The following is a 22,112-nucleotide window of genomic DNA, read 5'->3' as shown; positions in this document are numbered from 1 at the left end:
AAGAAAAGACTTTAAAATCTTTATTTGGTTGTGACTTTTTTGTACATTCAGTACTGCAAATGCTGAGGAGAATTAGAAAAATACATTATAGTAAAAGAAGTGCAACCTTCAAAAACAGTTTACATTCCAAAGTTGCAAACGAAACAAATTTTCCTGAATGAGCACTGTTATTAACACAGTGATCATAGAATGTTGCAGCACAGAACGAGGCCATTGAGCATCTTGTGTTCTTTGTCAGCTCTTTGAACGATCTCTCCAATTAGTCCTCTGCTCTTTCCTTTTCAAATATTGTCCTATCCCATTTGAAAGTTGCCAGTGAGTCTACTCCCACCACTTTCACAGTGGAAGTGTGTTTCAGAGCAAAGTAATTTGCACTGTTAAAATCCCCCCTCCAACCTAGTTGTTTTGCCAATTACTTTAAATTTCTGCCATTACCAATAGCGGAGTAGTGAAATAGATAAATGACAAGATTAGTGAAAACTCTGGCTGACCATATTCCTGGAGATGTCAGAAGTGACATCACAGATAGCAGGCAGCATGGTAAATGAGTGTTCGCTATGCTCGCTGACACCACAAGCACTGAGGGAGCAGGCCCCTCCCATATACACTGTACCCACTCCCTGCATTAAAAATGGTGCAGACAAAACAAACGGAAAAAGAGATAAAAACTCTGCCTACGCAAAGTCCAGCATTTGCAAACTCTGAAAAACTGGAAAAATACAAGCTGTCCTGTTTACTGTGCCCAGAATGTTTTCTTTGGCTCCTGCGGAGATTGATGCTAACTTTCAGCAGACTGCCAGCTATTCTGGGAAAGTTGACCACCGTATTAGTGTTGAGTAGTTTGTAAATGTTAATGAGAAAACAAATGGCAACTGAAATAAAAGGGTTGTATGAAAAAATTCTTGACTGCAAATTATTAAATGCATAATTTTATGCACAATATATTAGATTAAAAAAACGATATGAGAGGGTGCCCGTCTTGATAAAAGCTCCTGTACCAAGTGGTGTCATTGAGGAGATGGTGAGATAATGGTAATGTCAATGGGGTAATCCAAAGGACCACAAAAATGCCTTGCAAGAACAGTTCAAAGCCACAGAAGGTGGGATTTAATTTTAACTAATAAATAAAATGTGTCTCACTCATCAAAAAAGCTAGTCTCAGTAATGATGGTCATAAAATTTTCTTTCATTTATTCACAGGATTTGAGGGTCACTGGCTGGGACCCATTTATTGGCCATCACTGATTACCCAGACAACAGTTAAGAGTCAACCACATTGCTGACAGTCTGGAACCACATATAGGCCAGACCAAGTAAAGATGGCAGATTTCCTTCCCTGAAGGACATTAGACAATCAGCAATTGGCATTGGTTACATGGTCATCATAATGATAGTTTTTTTTAAGCAATATTTATTCAATTCAAATTTCACCATCTACTGGAGTGGGATTCAAACCCATGTCCCTAGAACTTTAAGCTGGGATTTTAGATTGCTCACTCATTGGCATTAGAACTACGCCACCACCTCCCCCATGATCACTGATTGTGTGGGTCTGGACCTGTATAACACAATAATCAGAGCGGATGGGCAACTGCTACTCTTGCCAGTGGTACCAGCATCACACAAAAGAAAAAAAATTGCAAACCCCCTGTCCAAGCAGGAAAATGCAGAAGACACTAATTCAAAAAAGTGCTAAAGGTTCAAATGCTAAAATTCCTGGCTTCCAAGTAGTGCAATGGGATCACTCAGTCACGTTCCCAGCCTCCCGAATGCCACTAGAGCAATGGCTCACCAGGAATCCCAGTCCCACTGTCTGACATGAAATAAATGTTGTTATTATAGAATACCACATGCTCTGACTTACCAGACGTAGTGCATACTTTAAATAAGCAGAGGAATAGCAAGGAAAATACCACAAAGGCCTGCAATTTGGAGAAACTCTTTAAAATACAAACCAAGCCAGGCATCTTGGGTTTAGATTTTCTAATCTTTTGTTAAACCAAGAGAAACTCAACTCAGATTGATCTCACTGGGTCTTTATTCAATCTTGAAATAGATACCAGCTCAGTTTCAGTAGAAATGCAGGACAACACAATCCTGCAAATTCATCTTGGGAGCTAGACTTGTCATTCATTACCATACGGGTCTTTGTGGAAGGAACATAAGGAATAGGGCCAATAGGAAAGTTCTGTTACAGAGGCTCAGCAGCCTCGTTCTGCACGGCATCATTCTGTCATTTAGCATATCTGCTGCAATTTCTTATTTTTCTGCTATTCAGAGGGCTGTCATTCCCTCGGCATCACTATCCCTTTACTTAATTGATATTATCAATGGCAGCTTCAATTGTTGATATTCCACAGTAATAAAAACTGAGAAATTATCTGATTCACCCTCCACATTCAAGCAGGCTCCTTTGGAATGTTAATGTACCCAAAGTGCCTAAGTCTAAGACACATTACTCAGAGTTGACAGCAAGTCACAGCTAGAAGACGGTTAGAACGGAAATATTTGTTACCTTTCTACTAGAGCTAATGGATTAATGTTAGTATTTTACCATCTGCCTTCTATTACATTAATGATATTGAAAAATCATCAACTTCTAGCTGTTGCACCAATACTGCAGGCTCCTAATCTGAAAGTTTGAGTCTACTTTGGCTCTCAAGATCTTTCACACAAGATCTCTTATGACATTTCAAACACATCCATGGCTTGTAATTCTATTAACGCAACTGAGGTAACAATGCACTGCCTGTCACATTATCTCATTTGAGGTTGGTTCACTGTCAGAGAGAATACATGGGTCCAGTAGTAGTTGTTACTGGAATAGTAATCCAAAGACCTGAACTAATTAACCAGAAAACAAATCCCAAGATGGCAGTTCGAGAATGTGAATTCAAATTCAAAGCAATCCACTCTGTTGCATCAAATCACTATGAAGGAACAGTAAGAAACTTATATATATGACCAAATGTTTAAGCTGGTGATTCACTTCCAGCCACTTAGGGCAACTAGGGATGAACAATAACTTGCTGAAGACACAAACAAATACTGAATGCACATGCCTACTTGAATGCACGTGTCTACTTGAATGCATATGAGCAGCTCCAAGAAGTGGTGTGGTCTCTCAATGACCTATAATCCATATTCATTTGGAGGAAGGGGCCAATTGTATTGCAACCAAATTTTGCTAACAATATGAAGGCAGGTAGAAAAACAAAATGCGAAGAAACTATAAAGTCCGCAAAAGCACGCAGGTAACATGAGTGGGCAAGCATTTGGCAGATGTAGTTTAATGTGTAAGGTTGTCCACTTTAGAAGGAAGCATAGCAAAGCAGAATATTTAATTGAGAGATACCGCACAATGTTAGAATATGGAGGGATCGCAATATCTCGATACATGAATCTCAAACATTTAACATGCTATCACAGCAGTCATTATGCAGGAAATTGGAAGATGGGCCTTTATTACCAGTGGGGTAACAGTACATAACGGAATTCTTGCTACAGCTGTACAGGAATTGGCAAGCCTGCACCTGATGTATTGCTTACAACTCTGGTCTCCTTGCTTAAGGAAGGACACACTGGCATTAAAAGCATTTTGCAGAAGATTCACCGAACTGATTTCTGCATGAATGGGCTGTCTTATGAGGAAGTTCGAGCAGATTGAAAGTTGGAGTTTAAAAGAAAGTGAGGTTTGATATTATTGAAACATAAGGTTCTGAGAGGGGTAATAGAGAGGATATTTGCTTCCAAGGGCATCTAGAACTATATGACTTTATACATAAAGGGGGGTCTTCCTTTTAAATTACAAAGAAGGAGAAATTTTCCCACTCAGAGGGTCAGCAGCGTTTGGAATTCTGTTCCAGAGTCAGAAGTGGATGCTGTGTCACTCCAAGATGGATATATTTTTGATTGATAAGATAGTGAAGAGTAATGGGAATAGGCAAGAAGTGGAGTTAACACCACAATCAGATCAGCCATGATCTTACTGACTGGCAAGGCAGGATCAATGAGCTAAATGAACATTTCTTACGATCTTATGAGTAATGTCCACATATGAATTAGGGAGACAGACAAGTAAATTTGTGATAGAGACATGCCTTTGTCACAAACAGCTGTCCCACTAATTCACCAAGGTTACAGTATAGGAGCAGGACCCAGGAAAATTGGCAGCTCCAAATCAATCATCTGAGATGTAAGTACCTTTTGCAAGTATCAAAAAATAGCTCCATGTCATGGCATGGTGGCTCAGTGGTTAGCACTGTTGTCTCACAGTGCCAGGGATGTGTCTGTGTGGGTTTTCTCTGGGTGCTACGGTTTCCTCCCACAGTCCAAAGATGTGCAGGTTAGGTGAATTGGCCATGCTAAATTGCCCGTAGTGTTAGGTGCACTAGTCAGAGTGGGTCACTTTGGAAGGTTGGTGTGGACTTGTTGGGGCGAAGGGCCTGTTTCCACGCTGTAGGGAATCTAAGAAAAATCATGGAGCTTCAGGTCAAATGCTATGAAATTGAGGGAATGAAAATTAAAGGAGAAAAATTCAAAAGGACTGCTGAATACATACTTATATGGTGAAAGGAATTGAGTTTTAAAAAGCACCCAGTGTTAACTAGCATTAGAAATGCTCCTCCTTCATCGGCATTAGACTTAATATTTTAACGCCCACATGTTGGACGCGTGCATTATTTCCTCACCATATTCCAAATCTCAATACATCAAAAGTTGGATTAATGCTAAAGGCAATCCTCCGAGTTTTTTATACTGAATATAATCATACTTTCCAAACACAAAATTTATAAAGTTCTGCTTTTGCTTTTAAATTTTTGACTATGTTACAAACAGCATACATCTGCTTGTTCAATCTGATTCATACAATTTTACATTCATCTTTAGGTTTAGGAGATAATGGCAAAGGCAGCATTCACTGCCCATTACTTGCCGCCCTTAAAATGTTGGGGGCCTAGAACAACTGTACTTATCCATCCTGCTTCTCAGAGCAACTCTTCTCCAGCTACAAAAACGGATTGGATTCTCAATAACGTGCCCACTTTCATAGGCACACACTACCGGAAGGTTTTCTGTCTGTCTTCTTGGGTTGAATGCTCTTTTTTAATGCACACACTGCATTGACCACTATGACAAATAATAGCTGATAATAACTGATAATTGTGCAACTCAAAAATAAACACAACTTATTTGACTCCACCAAACTAACAGGAAACAAACATTAATTCAGATTCTGATCAGCAACTTCTGTATTTATGACTGCTTTAGAATATGAAGGTTTTCAAGTTTAAACAATAGCAACGACATTGTAGATGATCAGAAACTAAGGAAGATTTTCCCCTTTAAAATATGAATATGTGCACAAACATTTAGAAGCAGCCAGTCTAAGTTCTAGCTGTCTGAAACCAAGTTGCTATAACTAAATAATAAAGTGCAGGATGCAATAGGAATATCTTAACTATATAAAGTTAAAAATCACACAACACCAGGTTATAGCCCAACAGGTTTAATTGGAAGCACACTAGCTTTCGGAGTGATGCTCCTTCATCAGGTGATAGTGGAGGGCTCAATCCTAACATAGGATAAATTCTGTGTTAGGATTGAGCCCTCCACTATCACCTGATGAAGGAGCGATGCTCCGAAAGCTAGTGTGCTTCCAATTAAATCTGTTGGACTATAACCTGGTGTTGTGTGATTTTTAACTTTGTACACGCCAGTCCAACACCGGCATCTTCAAATCTTAACTATATATGTATCTAAACATGAAATCATCAACAATTGTGAATTGTATTAGTACCTAAGAAACAGAAGAGAAACCTACTCTGTTGCTGTAACACAAAAGCAAAATGTGTTCCCATCTGCTCAATTACATCAAGCACACACACAGCAGAACTATTTCCAATGGATTTGAACAGCTCTAATCAATCAGAAGCTCAACATTTAGTTATTTTATTCTCAATTCGATAGAATGATAGAAGCAAAATACTTCAGATGCTGGAAAACTGAAAACGGTGCTGGAAATATTTGGCAGGTTTGGAAGCATCTGAGGGATGAATGTTTTGAGTCAAATGTAACTATTGTCCAGAATTGAAGCAAGATAGAAATCCACAGAATTGTTACAATGCAGGAGAAGGCTATTCAGCCCATTGTGCCTGCACCAGTTCCAGTCTAAGTCGCAAGCTCCTGCCTTTGTTCCATATGCTGCATACTATTACTATCCAAATCATCATCAAGGTCCTCTTGAATGCCATGTTGAACTTGCATCCACCACACTTTCAGGGAGTGCATTCTATACTCTAACTAATTGCTGAGTGGATTTTTTTTCCCTCAGATCACTCTTGCTTCACTTGCACTTCATTTTAAACAAGATGGGCTTATGCCAATGCAAAGGGGAGGAGGAAGAAGCACAAAGAAGATCTGGGAGAGTGCAAAAGAATAGAGATTAAATGGCAAATTTGTCATGGAATAAAAGTAAAGGGAGTGATAATCTCTTTAAAGTAAAGAAACAGAACATTTGACCAGAGTGAGTAATGTTCAACTTCACTGGAGCAGTAGAGCCAGCCCTGGACAGAAATGCAAATACAAGAGCAAGATCCACTCATATTTCTTTTCTAGGTCTGCTGCACTGTTCCAGTGGAGCTCAACGCTGCTCATGATTACTCTGGACAAATATTCATCAACTCAACCTCAAGGAACAGCACCCAGGCTTCCAATTATTCATTTTATATCTTCAGAATCATAGAATCCCTACAGTGTGGAAACAGGCCGTTCGGCCCATCGATTCCACACCAACCCTCCAAATGAATCCCACCCAGACCCCACTCCCACCCTAACCCTTTAATCCTGCATTTTTCCATGGTTAACCCACCCCTGGGACACTATGGGCAAGTTAGCACGGCCAATCCACCAAACCTGCACATTTTTGGACTGTGGGAGGAAACCGAAGCGCCCGGAAGAAACCCACGCTGATACAGGGAGAAGGTGCCAGCTCCACACAGATAGTTGCCAGAGGGTGGAATCAAACCCAGATCCCTGGCACTGAGAGGCAGCAGTGCTAGCCACTGTGCCATCCACAATATTGAACTTAACACTGAGTTCAACACAAGTCAAACTGTCTCCCCAATTTTGATTCTGTTTTTATTTTGCTGTGTGCCAATCTGAATCTTGTTTTAATGTTTGCGCTTTTCAAAACAGCTGTTCATTTTTCTGCGATTCACACTCACTCTGGACAAATGCTTTGTTTCTTCATTATAACTACTACCATGTCTTTTGTTCGATGACATCTGTGTCACATTAGTCACTCCCTACCTCTATTCCAGATCTTCCTCCCAGTCATTGTTTTCTGCAACATATTACATTTCTATCCCCCTTCAGTTCTGGAGAGTTTAAACATTGCTAAGATGAGACAATTTGTGGAAGCTTTTCATCTTCCTGTCATCAGAACTAGGAAGCAAGAAACAAAGTTGGGGGAAAAAAAGAACACCATTTTATACAGCATGACAACAAGGTATAGACTGGTTGGGCCATTTTTGACATGGAGGTAGAGCAAGAACAGCTAAATGTCAATCTTAATTCTCAGATACTGATTGGTCAGGATGTTGCCATAGGATGCAAGTTGCCAGGAATTATTTTTGTTTTAAGAAAGGTGCAATGTATGTATAAGTTCCTCTCGCCTACTGAAACAGAGTCCTGTGCATTTAGAGGCATTTTCTAACTGACCTATTCAGCGATGCTATGATACATTCCTGAAGCATGTGGTACTTAAATTGGGACCTGCTAGCCCAGAGGTAGGAACACTACCATGACTCACAAGAGTCATTCCTGTGCATTTATATATATAGCTTTTAACACACATATGTACACTCACCATACTATGAGATGGCTGATGATTAGTGTAAGACTTACCACAGTTTAGACAATTTAATAAATGATTTCCATGTGCAGAATCACAATCTAATGCTGGATATATTTTTCTAATGGTGAATATATTTTTCTGTAGCCACAGCTTAGTTTAGCACGAATGTCATGCTGCTTTTGGATCAACGGGATAGGTTGGACAGGATCCGCCAATCACTGGGATATACAACCTACTTATTCAGCATCACACTGGCATTGAAACTCATATCACAGTACTCATATGTGTTGGGGGGGGGGGGGGGGGGGGGGGGGGGGGGGGGGGAGGGCAAAACACCTTGTTAATGGAGAAAAACACTTGTGTTTACTGCATAGCAGCAGTGTGAGACAGCTAGTGTAACCTGTCGTTCAAATTTTGGAGACACCTTCACCTTCCAGCATAAGCTGAGATACATTGATCACTGCTCAGGACCAAAGATGGTAGGCATTGGCCCTTTCATCTGTTTTGGTTATTAACAGTGAGTGATGATTTGATCAGCGTCTCCATTATATTTTTGACAATCACTATCTCAGCATCAAGATGTCAACTGATAGTCAGGGCCTTATTCATAAGGATGCCATTAAGACTGATCTTGTAGTGAACAGCACCATAGGATACCAATCAGAACCGTCTCCCCATGGTGGATAAAATGGTGTCCCCCTTTTCAAGTCCGTTTCTTGCGTTCTAGTTCTGATGAGTGCAAAATGAATGTCTTCAGCATCTCATCTTTTTGCGATGTTTAAGTTATGTACTACAAAACAATTCTTTTTCTATGAAGTCTGCGTTTGAGTCAAAAATGTTAATTGCATCTCTCTCCACAGATGCTGCCAGACTTGCTGAATATTGCTCGCACTTTCTGTTTTCACTATGAAAGACAGATGGTTAACCAAGACAGGCTCAGTATCTACATTTAATACAAAATCATATTTACTAACAAAAACAGAATTGGCTGGAAAAACTCAACAGAACTGGCAGCATCTGTGACAGGAAATCCAAGTTAATGTTTCGGGTCTGATGGCCCTTCCTCAGAACTGTTCTGTCAGTTCTCAGGAAGGGTCACCAGACCCAAAATGTTACCTCTGATTTCTCTTCACAGATGCTGCCAGATCTGCTGAGCTTTTCCAGCTACTTCTGTTTGGTTACTGATTTACAGCATCCACAGTTCTTTTGCTTTATCATATTTACTACATAACTTTGTGCAAATACCCTCAATTCCCCCAAAAAATTCAGAGTTGAAATTTTCAAGGATACGGATGCTGAAAAAATCATCTCTCTTGTACTAAAACTGCTATTAGCAATGAATCACAGTACATGTAGCATGAAGGCACCCACACTCTAGATTTTCATTTTGCAAATAAAGTATTCTTGTGGAGAATGTCAAACAGTAAAGAACAAAAGTACAGAAAATGTCCAAAACCTTCAAAAGTATTTATGCAGGCAAAGACCCTTGCTAATGTAATGATTTGAGTTTTTACTCTTTCAACATAAGAACCTTTTCTTTTAAAAGTAAAATGGTCTTAAAGTATTTTATCAAGGCATAATCTGAGTTTACCAAGAATGTACTTAAAGGCACAATAATGTCCTTTTTCAAAGTTAGCTTTATCACACTAGAATTGCAATTTAAGCATATCATTCAAGCTGACATTTTACTTATTAATGTACTGATTTATAATATACATATGTCAACCAAGTTACAATTTCTCTTGAATAACTTGGCAAACAAACTTGGTTATAAACAGTCCACTAAGAATATTTGATCAGGTTCCACCCTGAAGATTCTTCCCATCACACATTTTGAGATTAAATTCGACACACTAACTCAAGTTAACTGATTCAGTCATAACTGCAGGAAGTTTTATGACTTCAAATCAAAGCAGCATCTGAACTAAATTTGATAGGGTACAAACCTTAACCAATTCAAATGGATTGTTTTCTCATGGACATAAGTTTGTTAGTAACCATTACATACATGTATGAAACCGAACAAAGTCCAGAAGCACGTTTTTCTCCAAAATCATTTGTTGCTTCTAAAGTCAAAAATGTTTTAAATACATTCTGAAATTTTCCTTAATCAATCTACAGAATTTCAGGAAAATAATATCCTGACATTATTTACAATACTTTAGTACTCTTTCCTAAAGCTGTCTCCACTAAAACTATGGAGCCAATAATGCATTGATTGAGGCTGTATGGCTACAGCCCTTTGGAAACATTACTTGAGGTACAATATTTTTCAGGTCAAATGAATTACTGGTGAGAGTTATTAAAAAAGAGTGTTGTTCACTCATTATAAGACAGACCAGAGTTGGACAACATCTGTATGGTACAGACTGCAGAGCTAAAACAGTACTGTATTCTAGGAAACGCTGTGACTTCCAGATGATGTTTGCCTACAGAACAGTCAGCCACCTGGTCAACCCTTCAAAAACTGGCACGTCTTACCCCCATCTATGATAAGTAGAGCGATGTCAACCTAGAATCTCTAATGGCAGTCAATTATCTGGTTTAACACATTTAAAACACTAATATTTGCTCAGATAACGGTAAATGTGTGTCTAACAAATTATGTCTGAGAGGGTACTATTTCCTAAGTGCTAGTTGCTGAATTAGAAACAATAGCTGGTGAATTCTGCAGTTTTAAGTGAATCCTTCAGATCTCCATTTTAGATACATGTTCAGGTCAGCACATCAGACACCTCACTTGAAAGTGGCACTTTTAAAAAATTATCTCCCGTTCCCCACTCTTTAGATCCACGGTCATGTGAAAGTTCTGTTAACTGAAGACTTGCTGCAAATATATATGCAAAAACAGTCAAGACAATCAGTGTTGTGATGAGCAGGCTTCATTGCTCATGGGCATCAGTTTTGGAGGGGTTGCACTTTGAGGTTTGTGTTGGGGGCTGTTGCGAAGATTGTCATCCATCTATTGGGAGAAAATAAACAGAAGATTTGATAGGTGTGTTTTAATGTTTATGATTGGAGTCAATTAATAAATTCAAAATTAGGACAATTTACATTTCACTGAATAACACTATTGCCATTTTCTTTCCAACAAATCTTACAGCTACAAATTGTTCTTTCACAGTATGTCAATGTTTCAATATGTCATACATGACTCTAAGAAGATGGCAACAGGTAGACCTTCACATCAATCCATCCATTTCATTAGGATGCCAGTTAGATCTTAAAGCTGATTTATGTGAGAATTAAAATGTGTTGTACGATACTGTGACAACCCAAGTTCATTTACCTCAAGGTAATTTATACCAATAAGTCTTACTTTATAAATTGATCACAGCTTTAATTGAAGGCTAGGTTCTGAAATGGTACTCTTTAAAATGCACCAATTTTTCTCTCTCACTATGCTTAACTCCTGCTCCAGAATGCATAAAACATGGCGAGTTATTATAATCAGCAGAAGTAGCAACTTTTCCGGACAAGAGGCAGAGCGTGAGAAAGGATCAGCTTCGCACATAATTGAAATACGTGTTGGAATTCCCATTTCCATTTTTCTTCCCTCTTCCCATGAATCTGGCAATTCCTGCTGTCTGTTTTGCAGGCATCAGCTTTCTAAAACATGTGAGAGTTTAGCCAATGAGTGTTAGCAGGATATTCAACTGCTAGGGAATCACAGCCATGCTGGGTTCTGCCTTCAGCAGTTATCCACTGGCCAGTTATTAGAAACTGAATCTTTGATTGCCTCTCTGGTACATGAACACAAGCTTAATTGTGGTGGCACCTACTTCTAATTCAACATCACAAATCAATTAACTTGCTGCCGATTTCTTTTGTATGACTCAACATAGTACTAACTCATGCATTAAGATTCAATTGTAATGCATTATGCAATAGTTTCGTTGGAAAATCTTAATCTAATGCATACTGCTAATTGTGCTAACTAGTCTAGGAGTGAATCATTATTCAAGACACTTTACAGAACAGATATGTTTAATAGAAAAAGCAATTAAAAGAATCAACCTTCTCAATCAGGTTGGATTCCTTGTTTACAAGCTGTGTCAACTTCTGTAGGTTTGCATCCATCATATCTTCTAAGAGGACAGCAGGGGAAAAAAGAACAAAATAGTAGGAAGAACAGTGTTTCAGAAATAGCAAGATAAAGGAGCATGAATACAATGAACTGCTACAATCGCAGAGCTTAGGGCATCAATAAAACAACAATGCTGGCAAAGTCCATTGTACTCAGTTGACTGCAGGTTGCATGAGTTAAAATAATAGAACTGCACACAGTGAGACCATGGGGTTTGTTATGTCCATGTTGCCTCTCTTGCAAAAGCAGCACAACTCAAAACCTGTTTCACTCCCATCTTTATCCCATAGCCCTGTGAATTCTCTCTCTTCAGGTTCTTACACAATTTCCCCTTTTGGAAGCCACGTTTGAAGCTGACTCCACACACTCTCACGTAATGTACTACTGATCTTAACCAACAGCTGCGCAAAATAGCTTTTCCTCCTGTCAGTGTCATATTTTTTAAGAAGCATTCACCTCAAATTGCTGTCCTCTGGTGGGTCTACCTACTCTCAATGGGAACGGTTTCCCAAAATTCACTTTATCTAGCCCCTTTTGATCTAGAGTATCCCTATCTGACCTCCTATTGAAGGAAAGCAGCCCAAATTCTCAAATTTTATCCAGATAACCGAAATCCCTGTGAATAAAAAAATGAAGTAATTCATTCAAAATCTATCACAAAGCTCTTCTCTATGCATTCCAAATTCTGTAAGACCATCAATATACCTCGGAAGTCAACAGAAAGGATCCTATAAGACAAAATTAAACATGGCTTTGTAGTTCAGACCTTCATTTCTGTCCCTGCACAAGCACAAGACCATGAGAAATAGAAAAAGCTCCTTGAGCCTGTGCCAGTACTCAATAGGCTGAAAATGTGTTGCTGGAAAAGCGCAGCAGGTCAGGCAGCATCCAAGGAGCAGGAGAGTCGATGCTTCGGGCATGAGCCCTTCTTCAGGAATGCTGCCTGACCTGCTGCGCTTTTCCAGCAACACATTTTCAGCTCTGGTCTCCAGCATCTGCAGTCACTTTCTCACAGCACTCAATAGGGTCATGGCTGATCTGACATTCCTCATTTCCACTTTCCTGCCCTTTCCCAGCAATCCTCGACTCCCCTACTGATCATGAATCTCTCTCTCACAGCATTAAATACACACAAGGACTCTGCCCCCACAGCTCTCTGTGGCAAAGGGTTCCAAAGACTCTCAACCCTCAGGAGAAATTCCTCCCCATTTCTTAAATTGGAGTTCCTTAATTCGGAGACAGTGCCCTCTGGTCCTAGACTCTCCATGAGGGGAAACATCCTCTCAGCACGCACCCTGTCAAGTCCCTTCTGAAATGTTTAATACAATCAATTCTCATTCTTCTAAACTTCAGTGAGTAGAATCCCAACCTGTTCAGCCTTTGCTCAAAAGACAATCCCTCTATGTTGAGATTCCACCTCATGAACATTCTCTGAACTGCCTCCAATGAAATAAAAACGTCCCTTAAATAAGGGGAACTAAAACAAACATTAAGGGGAGGAGAAAGAAGACAAGAATTTAGACACATGGCGATCTTCTCTGGTAAGTTCTCAACACTAAGTAAAAAGAAAATTCAAACACAAACTTGTGCTGTTTGCAAAACTTCTGTACTTGAAAGGGATAACAGAATTTTAAAAAAATTTCTTAACAATTTGAACCTAACAAATTTGCTGAGAGAAGCAAGGGCAGAAATTATGGAAATTCTAGCTATAATCTTTCAGTCCTCTTCAGATATTGGAAGGATGTCAGAGCACTGGACAACTGCAAGTATTAAAGCACAGTTCTTTAAAAAAAGGATAAAAGGATAGACCTAGTGACTGCAGATTAATCAGTCTAAATGTCACTAGTGGTAAACAGAGACACAATAATCTGTGGCAAAGTCAATTGATACTAGGGGAAAATAAAGTTTAACAATTGAAAACCAGCTCTAATATATTAAAGATAAATCGGTTTGATTAACTTGATTTAAGCTCTTTGATGCTGAAGGTTGGTAACTGAGGTGTGGTTATGTTGTGCAGATCAGACTTCAAAAGGCAGTTAATAAAGTACCAGTTAACAATCAAACTTGTGAAACCTGTAGTATTAAAGGGACAGCACTGAGTGAGATACAAAAGGACAGTTGGTTTTTCAGATTGGAAAGTATTGTAGTTGATGTTGGGATCACTGCTATTTTTAATGTATACTAATGACCTTGACTTAGATACACATGTCAAAACTTCAATACTTGCAGATGACACAAAACTCAAATATTGTTAATAGTGAGGAACATTGTAACAGAATTCAGATAGACACTGGTGAATTTAGGAACAATGGCAGATGAAATTTAACTCAGAGCAGTGCACAATTGATTCAATGTTCTAGTAAGTACAAGGGCAGATAACAGGGGAGGCAGTATCATAGTGGTAAATGGATGATTAATCTAGAACCCAGGCTAAAGTTCTGGGGACATGGATTCAAATTCTATCACAGCTTCTAACGGAATTTAAAAAAATAAATGCAGTTAACAATACTCAAACTAATCTCAGTAATAACAATCACAAATTATCGGGTGCAAACCCATATGGTTCATTAATGTCCTTTACGGAAGGAAATCTTTAATTACTTTGTCACATCAGACTCTGTGCACTGAGGTTGACTCTTAACTATCCTTTGAAATGGCATGCCGATCCACTCAGTTCAACGGCCATCAGTGATGGGTAACAAATGCACCATTCAAGGTGGCAAGACATTTTGAAAAGGCATAAGAAATTCTGAATTTTATAAAGGGGCACTGAATACAAAAGGAATAACAATCTCTTTGTAATTGGAAGACGCAGAAGAATTTGCAAAAGAACAGAGGAGACATGAGGGGAAGAAAAGTTTATGCAGTGATCTGTAAATGAGTTAGAGAAAATTTAACAGTAACTTTCAAAAGGAAGTTGATTAAATTGATGAAGGCGTAAAGTCTGCAGGATACAGAGAAATGAGGAAGGAAACTAATCGGACAGCTCTTTCAATTAGCCCGCAGTGACGCAATGAGCCCAACAGTATTTGTTTGCACTGCATCAGTCTACAAATTTCTGATATTTATTTTCTTTAAATGTAGTTTGAGCACAGCCTTGCAACAGAATGGATTGATGGTAACAGTGTGTGTTTAATCCATAAAGTTGCATGAGCAAAGAAAGAGGCTGGATTGGCACCACATCCACAAGCACCCACTCCTTCCACCACCAACACTCAGTACATACTGCTGCTACTATCTACGAGGAGCACTGCAGAAATTCACTGAAGATCCCGTCAGTACCTTCCAAGACCCCAAACACTTTCCAGCTATAAGGACAAGGGTAGTGGAAACATGGGAATATCAGTACCAGTAAGCTCCTCTCCAAGTCACTCAGCATCCTGATTTGGAAATATATTCTGTTTCTTCACTGTTCCTGGCTCAAAATCCTGAAATTCCTTCCCCAATGGCATTGTGGGTCAACCTACAGCATTGCAGCAGTTCAAAGAAGCAGCTCACCATTGCCTTCACCAGGGTAACAAGGTAATAAATGTTGGGCAGGCAGTGATGCCCATTCTGCACGAGTGAATAATAAAAAAGAAATGGAGCACTATGGACAGACAACATGGGAGTTACAGGTGGCTTGGAAAGATACAGGCCATAATCAAAGGCTTAAAACCTGTCCAATTGGATCATTAATTGCTTTAACTTCTGAAGACTATTAAAAAGGGTTGCCTGACCATACACAATCTGAAGGCTTAATGTGAAAAATACATTGTATTCAGCCATGCAGAGAAAATGTACAGAAACAGCAAAGAAAGAACATTGGATAGGATCATGGCTGGTATGGGGGCTGTGGTCTCAGCTTCATTTTCCTTTATACATCCCATAACCCTTATTTGCTAGACTACCAAATATCTAACATAGCCTGGAATGAACTTCTCTGAAAGAGAATTCCACACTGTAAACACCCTCTGAGAGAAAGGAATGTCTCTCTTATAAGGGAAAATTCTTAATCTTAGACCATGTTCCCTAGTTTTAGTCTCCCCCATGAGAGGAAACATTCTCTAGTACCCTCCCTATCCAGAACTCTAACAACAAAATCAAAAAGTAGAAGCAATCTAAATCAAAAGGGCAGAGAATATCTTCAATACGACATGTAACAAGGGAAGAGCTGGAAGCAAAAGAGCTCCGTACAGCAGAACACTGAATTAGGCTTGGAGGGTTGGGATTCCAGTTGTTGGGCCTGCCTCGCTATGAAACACAACAGTTCTCCAGCTGAAGATGACAGATTCTTTGCTATTCCTCTCAATAACTGCTTGGAGCTGCGAATGGAATATTAGCAGCAAGTGAAGTAAATTCAGATGGATAAGGAGTAGCAATACTAGGCATTGCCTCCTCCTCTTGGGCATGAAAAAGGTACATCGTGATTTCTTTTGTGCATTTTGCTTTGAAGGAGGCTTTCCTTGTACAAATAGGGCAGCTGTAGTTGCCCAGCTATAACTACAGCTAATGAAGTTGTGGTATTATAAGCCATCCAGACTAACCTACAACTAAATCAGATTCATTTTGTTCTAAACACAAGTTAGTTAATTATTATAGTCCACACAGTACTACTAGCATATCTCTCCATTAGAGATTGTCTCCAGTACATTGATGGAACGACATTTTAATTTCTTCACACTCCTTGGCACTAATAAAGGATTCTATTTTGTCCTCAATTCATTTAACAAACAGTTTGTTTACAAAGGTACAGGAAACCCAATTTCTTTTATATGGAAAAAAGGACTTCGAACTTTCATGAAACAGAACTTTGTTTGAACAGAACTCAGCACTTTGGACCTCTTCTGTTATGTAACGAGATCACGGTCAATGTATACCTCAACATTAAACTGTGGTTGGTAGTCTGAGTACTCTTGACCTAACATTCTCAGTTTTGACACATACAACTAACACCAACTCCAAAGCTTTGTGCAGGGGTTCGGGTGGGGAAAACGAAACATTTCATTTTCTACTACCTCATGTAAAGAGCTCATTTCTGATATCAACCAAATGGCCTAATTTTAATTAATAATTCCATGTTTTGCAGTCTCCTCTCACAGCCATTCCCCACCTTGAGTGAATAGTTTATCTCGTTCTTCCAAGGCCTTTAATCATTGTAGCTTTAGCTAGATCACTATTAACTCAAACAAATATCAGTCTAATCTATGGGATTCTGTCAACAATAATTAAACCGTTTCAGTCAGATATCATTTTCAGTCATCTGCATTGCAACTCCTTGAAGCCCAATATACCCCTTTTAAAGGTGAAATACCCAAAAGTCAATGAAATACTCCAAATATTTCTAGAGTTCTGGACTTCCTTTTCTGTTCCATTGCTTGAGATAATGGATAATATTCCATTTGCTGTGATTTCTATATTCAGGTTCTACAATGTGCCCTGATCTGCTTCTCCACGGTTTCTAGCTTGTCACCATTTAGAATGAATGCTTTCTTATGTTAATGATCTCATCCTTTCCCATAATGAACTCCATCACCTCTGCTGCTCCATGATTGATATCTTTATCAAAAGCAAGGAAATGATGCTATTGAAAAGAAAACTTGCCGACAGTATATCCACATTTAGTGAAATCTACAAGTGTGTAACTTTGATACCTATACATGAAAGCAACTATCAAATCTCTCTCCCCCTTTACAAACCTCTGGTATACCCATTCTCAACGTGTTATCTCGGGACTATCTTACATATTGTACTTAACAAGCAGCCATTATATTTTTGCTGAAATGCGGCATAGATCTTGAATAAGTTGGCGAGGCTGTAATTCCACCCACCACATCCAGTGACTCACCTGTAGAGCTTTGTGTGAAGTACTGACTCAGAATGTTGTCACAGAATTGGCAAAGATTATGGAGCTGATGCAGATGCTTCTGGAGGTGGGCATTAGGCAGCTCTGCTTTATACAGAGGCGCAAGAAATCCAAACGCAAAGGCATCAAAACTGGTCGGTCTACATACAAAACCATGAAGGCACAAGTTATAAGCCAGCATCAATTCTAATAAAAACAGCAGTTGCTGGAAAAGCTCAGTTGGTCTGGTAGCTTCTGTGAAGAGAAATCAGAATTAACATTTCGGGTCCAGTGACCCTTCCTCAGTTCTTTTGGCTTTTTCCAATTCTATCAAAGTTGTTATTGCTCAGGCTTTTCTCACAATATTTCTATCCTGTACTATTGATTAGTAAAAGGTAGGTACATCTGAAATTTAAAGCGTATACAATTGCGAGCAGCAAGAATGATGTGATTTAATAAAATCACACCATGCATCAGACTCCTTAAATTTCAGCAAGCACTTTACTATCAGCTGTACTCCACAACCCACATTAATACTTCAAAAGTTTGTAACCTATGTAATTCCCTTTCTAAAGTTCTCAGCAGTGTTAATGTAGTAATTATTTTGTGGCAATTACCAGCCTGCTTGCAATTTGTGTGCATTCAAGTGCCACTGCTTCTCATTCCCTTGCCTTGCAAACTCATTCCTTTTATTCATCCTCATATTTTCAGTGACGCTCCCCTTCTGCAGCCTTCTGGCCACCTTTTCCAGCAGCGACCTCGGCCCTCCCTCCACTGGCAGGCAAACCTACGTCTCAATCTCTGTTTCCAACATGTATTTTTGTGAAAAACAGCCCTGTTTGATTTATGATGTTTAGACTAATATAGCTGCCCCACTAATTGATGTAGATGGCACTTCATCCTTCAGTAGTTCTCTTCTGATCATTGCAAAAGGTAGTTACTGTAAACAGGGATCTAGATCATGTGAGGAATTAAATCATAAAGCTGTAAGACACAGGGGCAGAGTTAAATCATTCAGCCCACTGAGACTGCTGTCATTCAATATACAGGCTGATTTCATAACTCTTGACTCATAGTCGTCCAGCACGGAAACAGGCCCTTCAGCCCAACTTGCCCATGCCAATCAGTTTCCAAAACTGAACTAATCCCATTGGATTAGCCCATATCCCTCTAAAACTTTCCTAACCATATACCTGTCCAAATGTCTTTTAAACATTGTAAATGTATATGCTTCTATCACTTCCTCTGACAGTTTGTTCCATCGACCACCTTCTGAGTGAAAAAAACTTGGCCTTCAGGTTCCTTCTAAATCTTTCCTCTCTCACCTTCTAGACCCTCTATTTTTGGATTCCCCTACCCTGGGTAAAAGACCACTTTTTCTCTGTCCCTCATAATTTCATAAACCTCTATAAGATCACCCCTCAGCTTCCTAAGCTCCAGGGAAAAAAGCCACAGCTTTTCCAGTCTCTCCTTACAACTCAAACCTTCCATAATAACAAACTAATAAATACTTTTTACACCATTTTCAGTTTAATAACATCATTGCAATAACAGAGCAACAGAATTGTACCCAATACTTGGCCTCACCAATGTCTTGTGCAATCGTAACATGATATCCCTATTCCTGTACTCAATGCTCTGTCCAACGAAGGCACGTGTGCAAATTGCCTACTTCACAACTTTGTCACCTGTGATGCCACTTTCAAGGAATTATATACCTGACCCTTAGGTCTCTCTGTTCAACAAAACTGCCCGACACCTTACCATTAACCATGAGTGTGCTGGCCTGGTTTATTTTATCAAAATACAACACCTCCCAACAGCAGCAGCCCTCCACCACCTCCCCACCACACACCCCCCCACCTCCCCCCCCACCCCACCTCCCCATCCCAACCATGTACATCATGGTAGCCCACAAACCCACCAACACACTAAAACAGCAACTAATTAACTTGAAAGACCCTAGACAGACAACAAGCCAAATTAGTGTCATTTACAAAATACCTTGCAAGAACTGTAACAAACACTACCTTGGACAAACAGGCAGAAAACCAGCCACCAGGATACATGAACATCAACTAGCCACAAAAAGACATGACCCTCTATCACTAGTATCTTTACATACGGATAAGGAAGGACACCACTTTGACTGGGACAACACATCCATCCTAGGACAAGCCAAACAGAGACTTGCATGGGAATTCCTAGAAGCATGGTATTCCAACCGGAACTCTATCAACAAACACATTGACTTGGATCTCATTGACATCACCAGAGGAAATGCCATCACCAACCCAAGGAAACCCAAACACATAAACAGAAAGCAGGCTATACCACCAGTGTTTCATCCAGAGGCTCACTGAAGATGTTACCTAGTATGGTGACAAAACATTTGAAAACAAACCTTGCAGCACAGTGAGCAAACCTACATCCATAAAGATCAAAGCCATAGAGTCAGCAATCTCCTCCCTGGCTTCCTAGAGATTCCTAGGATAAATACCATCAGGCCCAGGGGTCTTATCTATTTTCACATTTCCCAGAAATGCTAACACCTCCTTCTTGTGAACCTCAATCCTATCTAGTCTAATAGCCTACATCTCAGTACTCTCCTCAACAACGCTGTCTTTTTCCAGTGTGAGTAATGACGAAAAATATTCACTTAGCATGTCCCCTATCTCCTCGGACTCCACACACAACTTCCCACTACTATCCTTGATTGGCCCTAAATCTTTCTCTTGTGATTCTTTTATTCCTGATATACCTTTAGAAAGTTTTAGAGTTTTCCTTGAGCCTATCTGCCAATGAATTCTCATGCCCCCTCCTTGCTCTTCTTAGCTCTCTCTTTAGGTCTTTCCTGGCTAACCTGTAACTCTCTCACACCCTAACTGAGCCTTCACATTTCATCCTAACATAAGCTTTGTTCTTCCTCTTGACAAGAGATTCAACTTCTTTAATAAACCACGGCTCCCTCGCTCGACCAGTTCCTCCCTGCCTGACAGGTACATACTGATCAAGGATACGCAGTAGCTGTTCCTTGAATAAGCTCCACATTTCAATTGTTCTGGCAGAGATGTGACCGACCACATCCAGCAGAGATTTTCCCGCACATCCACCCACCTTATCTGCTGTGTCCATTGCTCTCAATGTGGTCTCCTCTGCATTGGTGAAACAGGATGCGTTTCAGGGCACATCTCTGGGACATAGGCACAAAACAACCCCATCGTCCTGTAGCTGACCACTTCAACTCCTCTCCCACTGCCCCAAGGACATGCAAGTCCTGGGCCTCCTCCATTGCCAAATCTAAGCCACCCGACGACTTGAGGAAGAACGCTTCACCTTCCACCTTGGGTGCATTCTACCACATGGAATCAACATCAACTTCACTAGTTTCCTCATCTCTGCTCCTCCCACCTCATCCCAGATCCAACCCTCCAACTCAGCACCGCTCTCTTGACCTATAGTACCTGTCCATCTTCCTTGAAACTTAACTGCTCCAACCTCCCCAGCGACCTATCACAATTACCTCCCACCTGCGTCCACCTTTTGCCATCCCACTTATCATCCCCCCAGTCCCAACTCCACATTTATCTCTCAGCCCTCTTCCCACTCCACATTACTGATCAAGGGCTTATGCCCGAAACATCAACTCTCTTGTTCCTCTGGTCCTGTCTGACCTGCTGTGCTTTTCCAGCGCCACCCTTTCCTGATTCTCCAGCATCTGCAGTTTCTCCTTCTGTCTCCCACCAACAAGCCAATTGGCTAGCTCTCCCTGAATCCCATGTAACTTAACCTTTCTAACCAGTCTATCGTGCGGAACCTTGTTGAAGGCTTTGCTAAAATCCATGTAGACAATGTCTACCACGCTGCCTTCATCCACCTTCTTCGTCACCTCTCCAAAAATCTCAATCAAACTTGTGAGACACTATTTCCCCTGCAAAAAGCCAGACTGACTATCCCTAATTAGTCCCTGCCTTTCCATATGCATGTAGATCCTGTCTCTCAGCATCCCCTCCAACAACTTACCCACCACTGATGTCAGAATCAGCGGTCTGTAGTTCTCTGGTTTTTCCTTGCAGCCTTCTTAAATAATGGCACAACATCAGACACCTTCCAGTCTTCCGGCACCTTATTCGTGGTTGTTGATGATACAAATATCTCTGCTATGGGCCCTGCTACACATTCTTCTCTAGTTTACCACCATGTCCTGGGATCAGATCCTGGGGATTTATCTACCACTATATGCTTTAAAACCTCCAGCAGCACTTCTTCTGTAATACGGACCTTTTCAAAACATCACTATTTTTCTCCCTGAGTTCCCTAGCTTCCATGTCTTTCTCCACTGT

The 22,112-nt window shown here is 40.1% G+C and overlaps 1 protein-coding gene across 2 annotated transcripts in view; it reads right to left on the bottom strand.

The window, feature by feature from the left end:
* Positions 1 to 9,295: 9,295 nt before the first annotated feature.
* Positions 9,296 to 22,112, bottom strand: part of mtx3 (metaxin 3) — a 37,981-nt gene continuing 25,164 nt past the window's right edge. The window contains exons 7-10 of one of the 2 annotated variants that reach the window (XM_060843503.1): positions 17,759 to 17,930; positions 13,404 to 13,407; positions 11,876 to 11,946; positions 9,296 to 10,820 (exon numbers count right to left, since the gene is read on the bottom strand). In XM_060843503.1, the coding sequence (XP_060699486.1) occupies positions 10,719 to 10,820; positions 11,876 to 11,946; positions 13,404 to 13,407; positions 17,759 to 17,930 (349 nt within the window). In that variant the 3' untranslated portion in view covers positions 9,296 to 10,718. The remainder of the gene's footprint in view (positions 10,821 to 11,875; positions 11,947 to 13,403; positions 13,408 to 17,758; positions 17,931 to 22,112) is intronic. The other variant, XM_060843493.1, reaches the window with a different exon arrangement.

This window comes from Hemiscyllium ocellatum, chromosome 2 (genome assembly GCF_020745735.1).
Source record: "Hemiscyllium ocellatum isolate sHemOce1 chromosome 2, sHemOce1.pat.X.cur, whole genome shotgun sequence".
NCBI classification, from domain to species: Eukaryota; Metazoa; Chordata; class Chondrichthyes; order Orectolobiformes; family Hemiscylliidae; genus Hemiscyllium; species Hemiscyllium ocellatum.
Note: the sequence above shows the minus strand (reverse complement) of the source record. Positions and strands in the feature narration are given on the sequence as shown.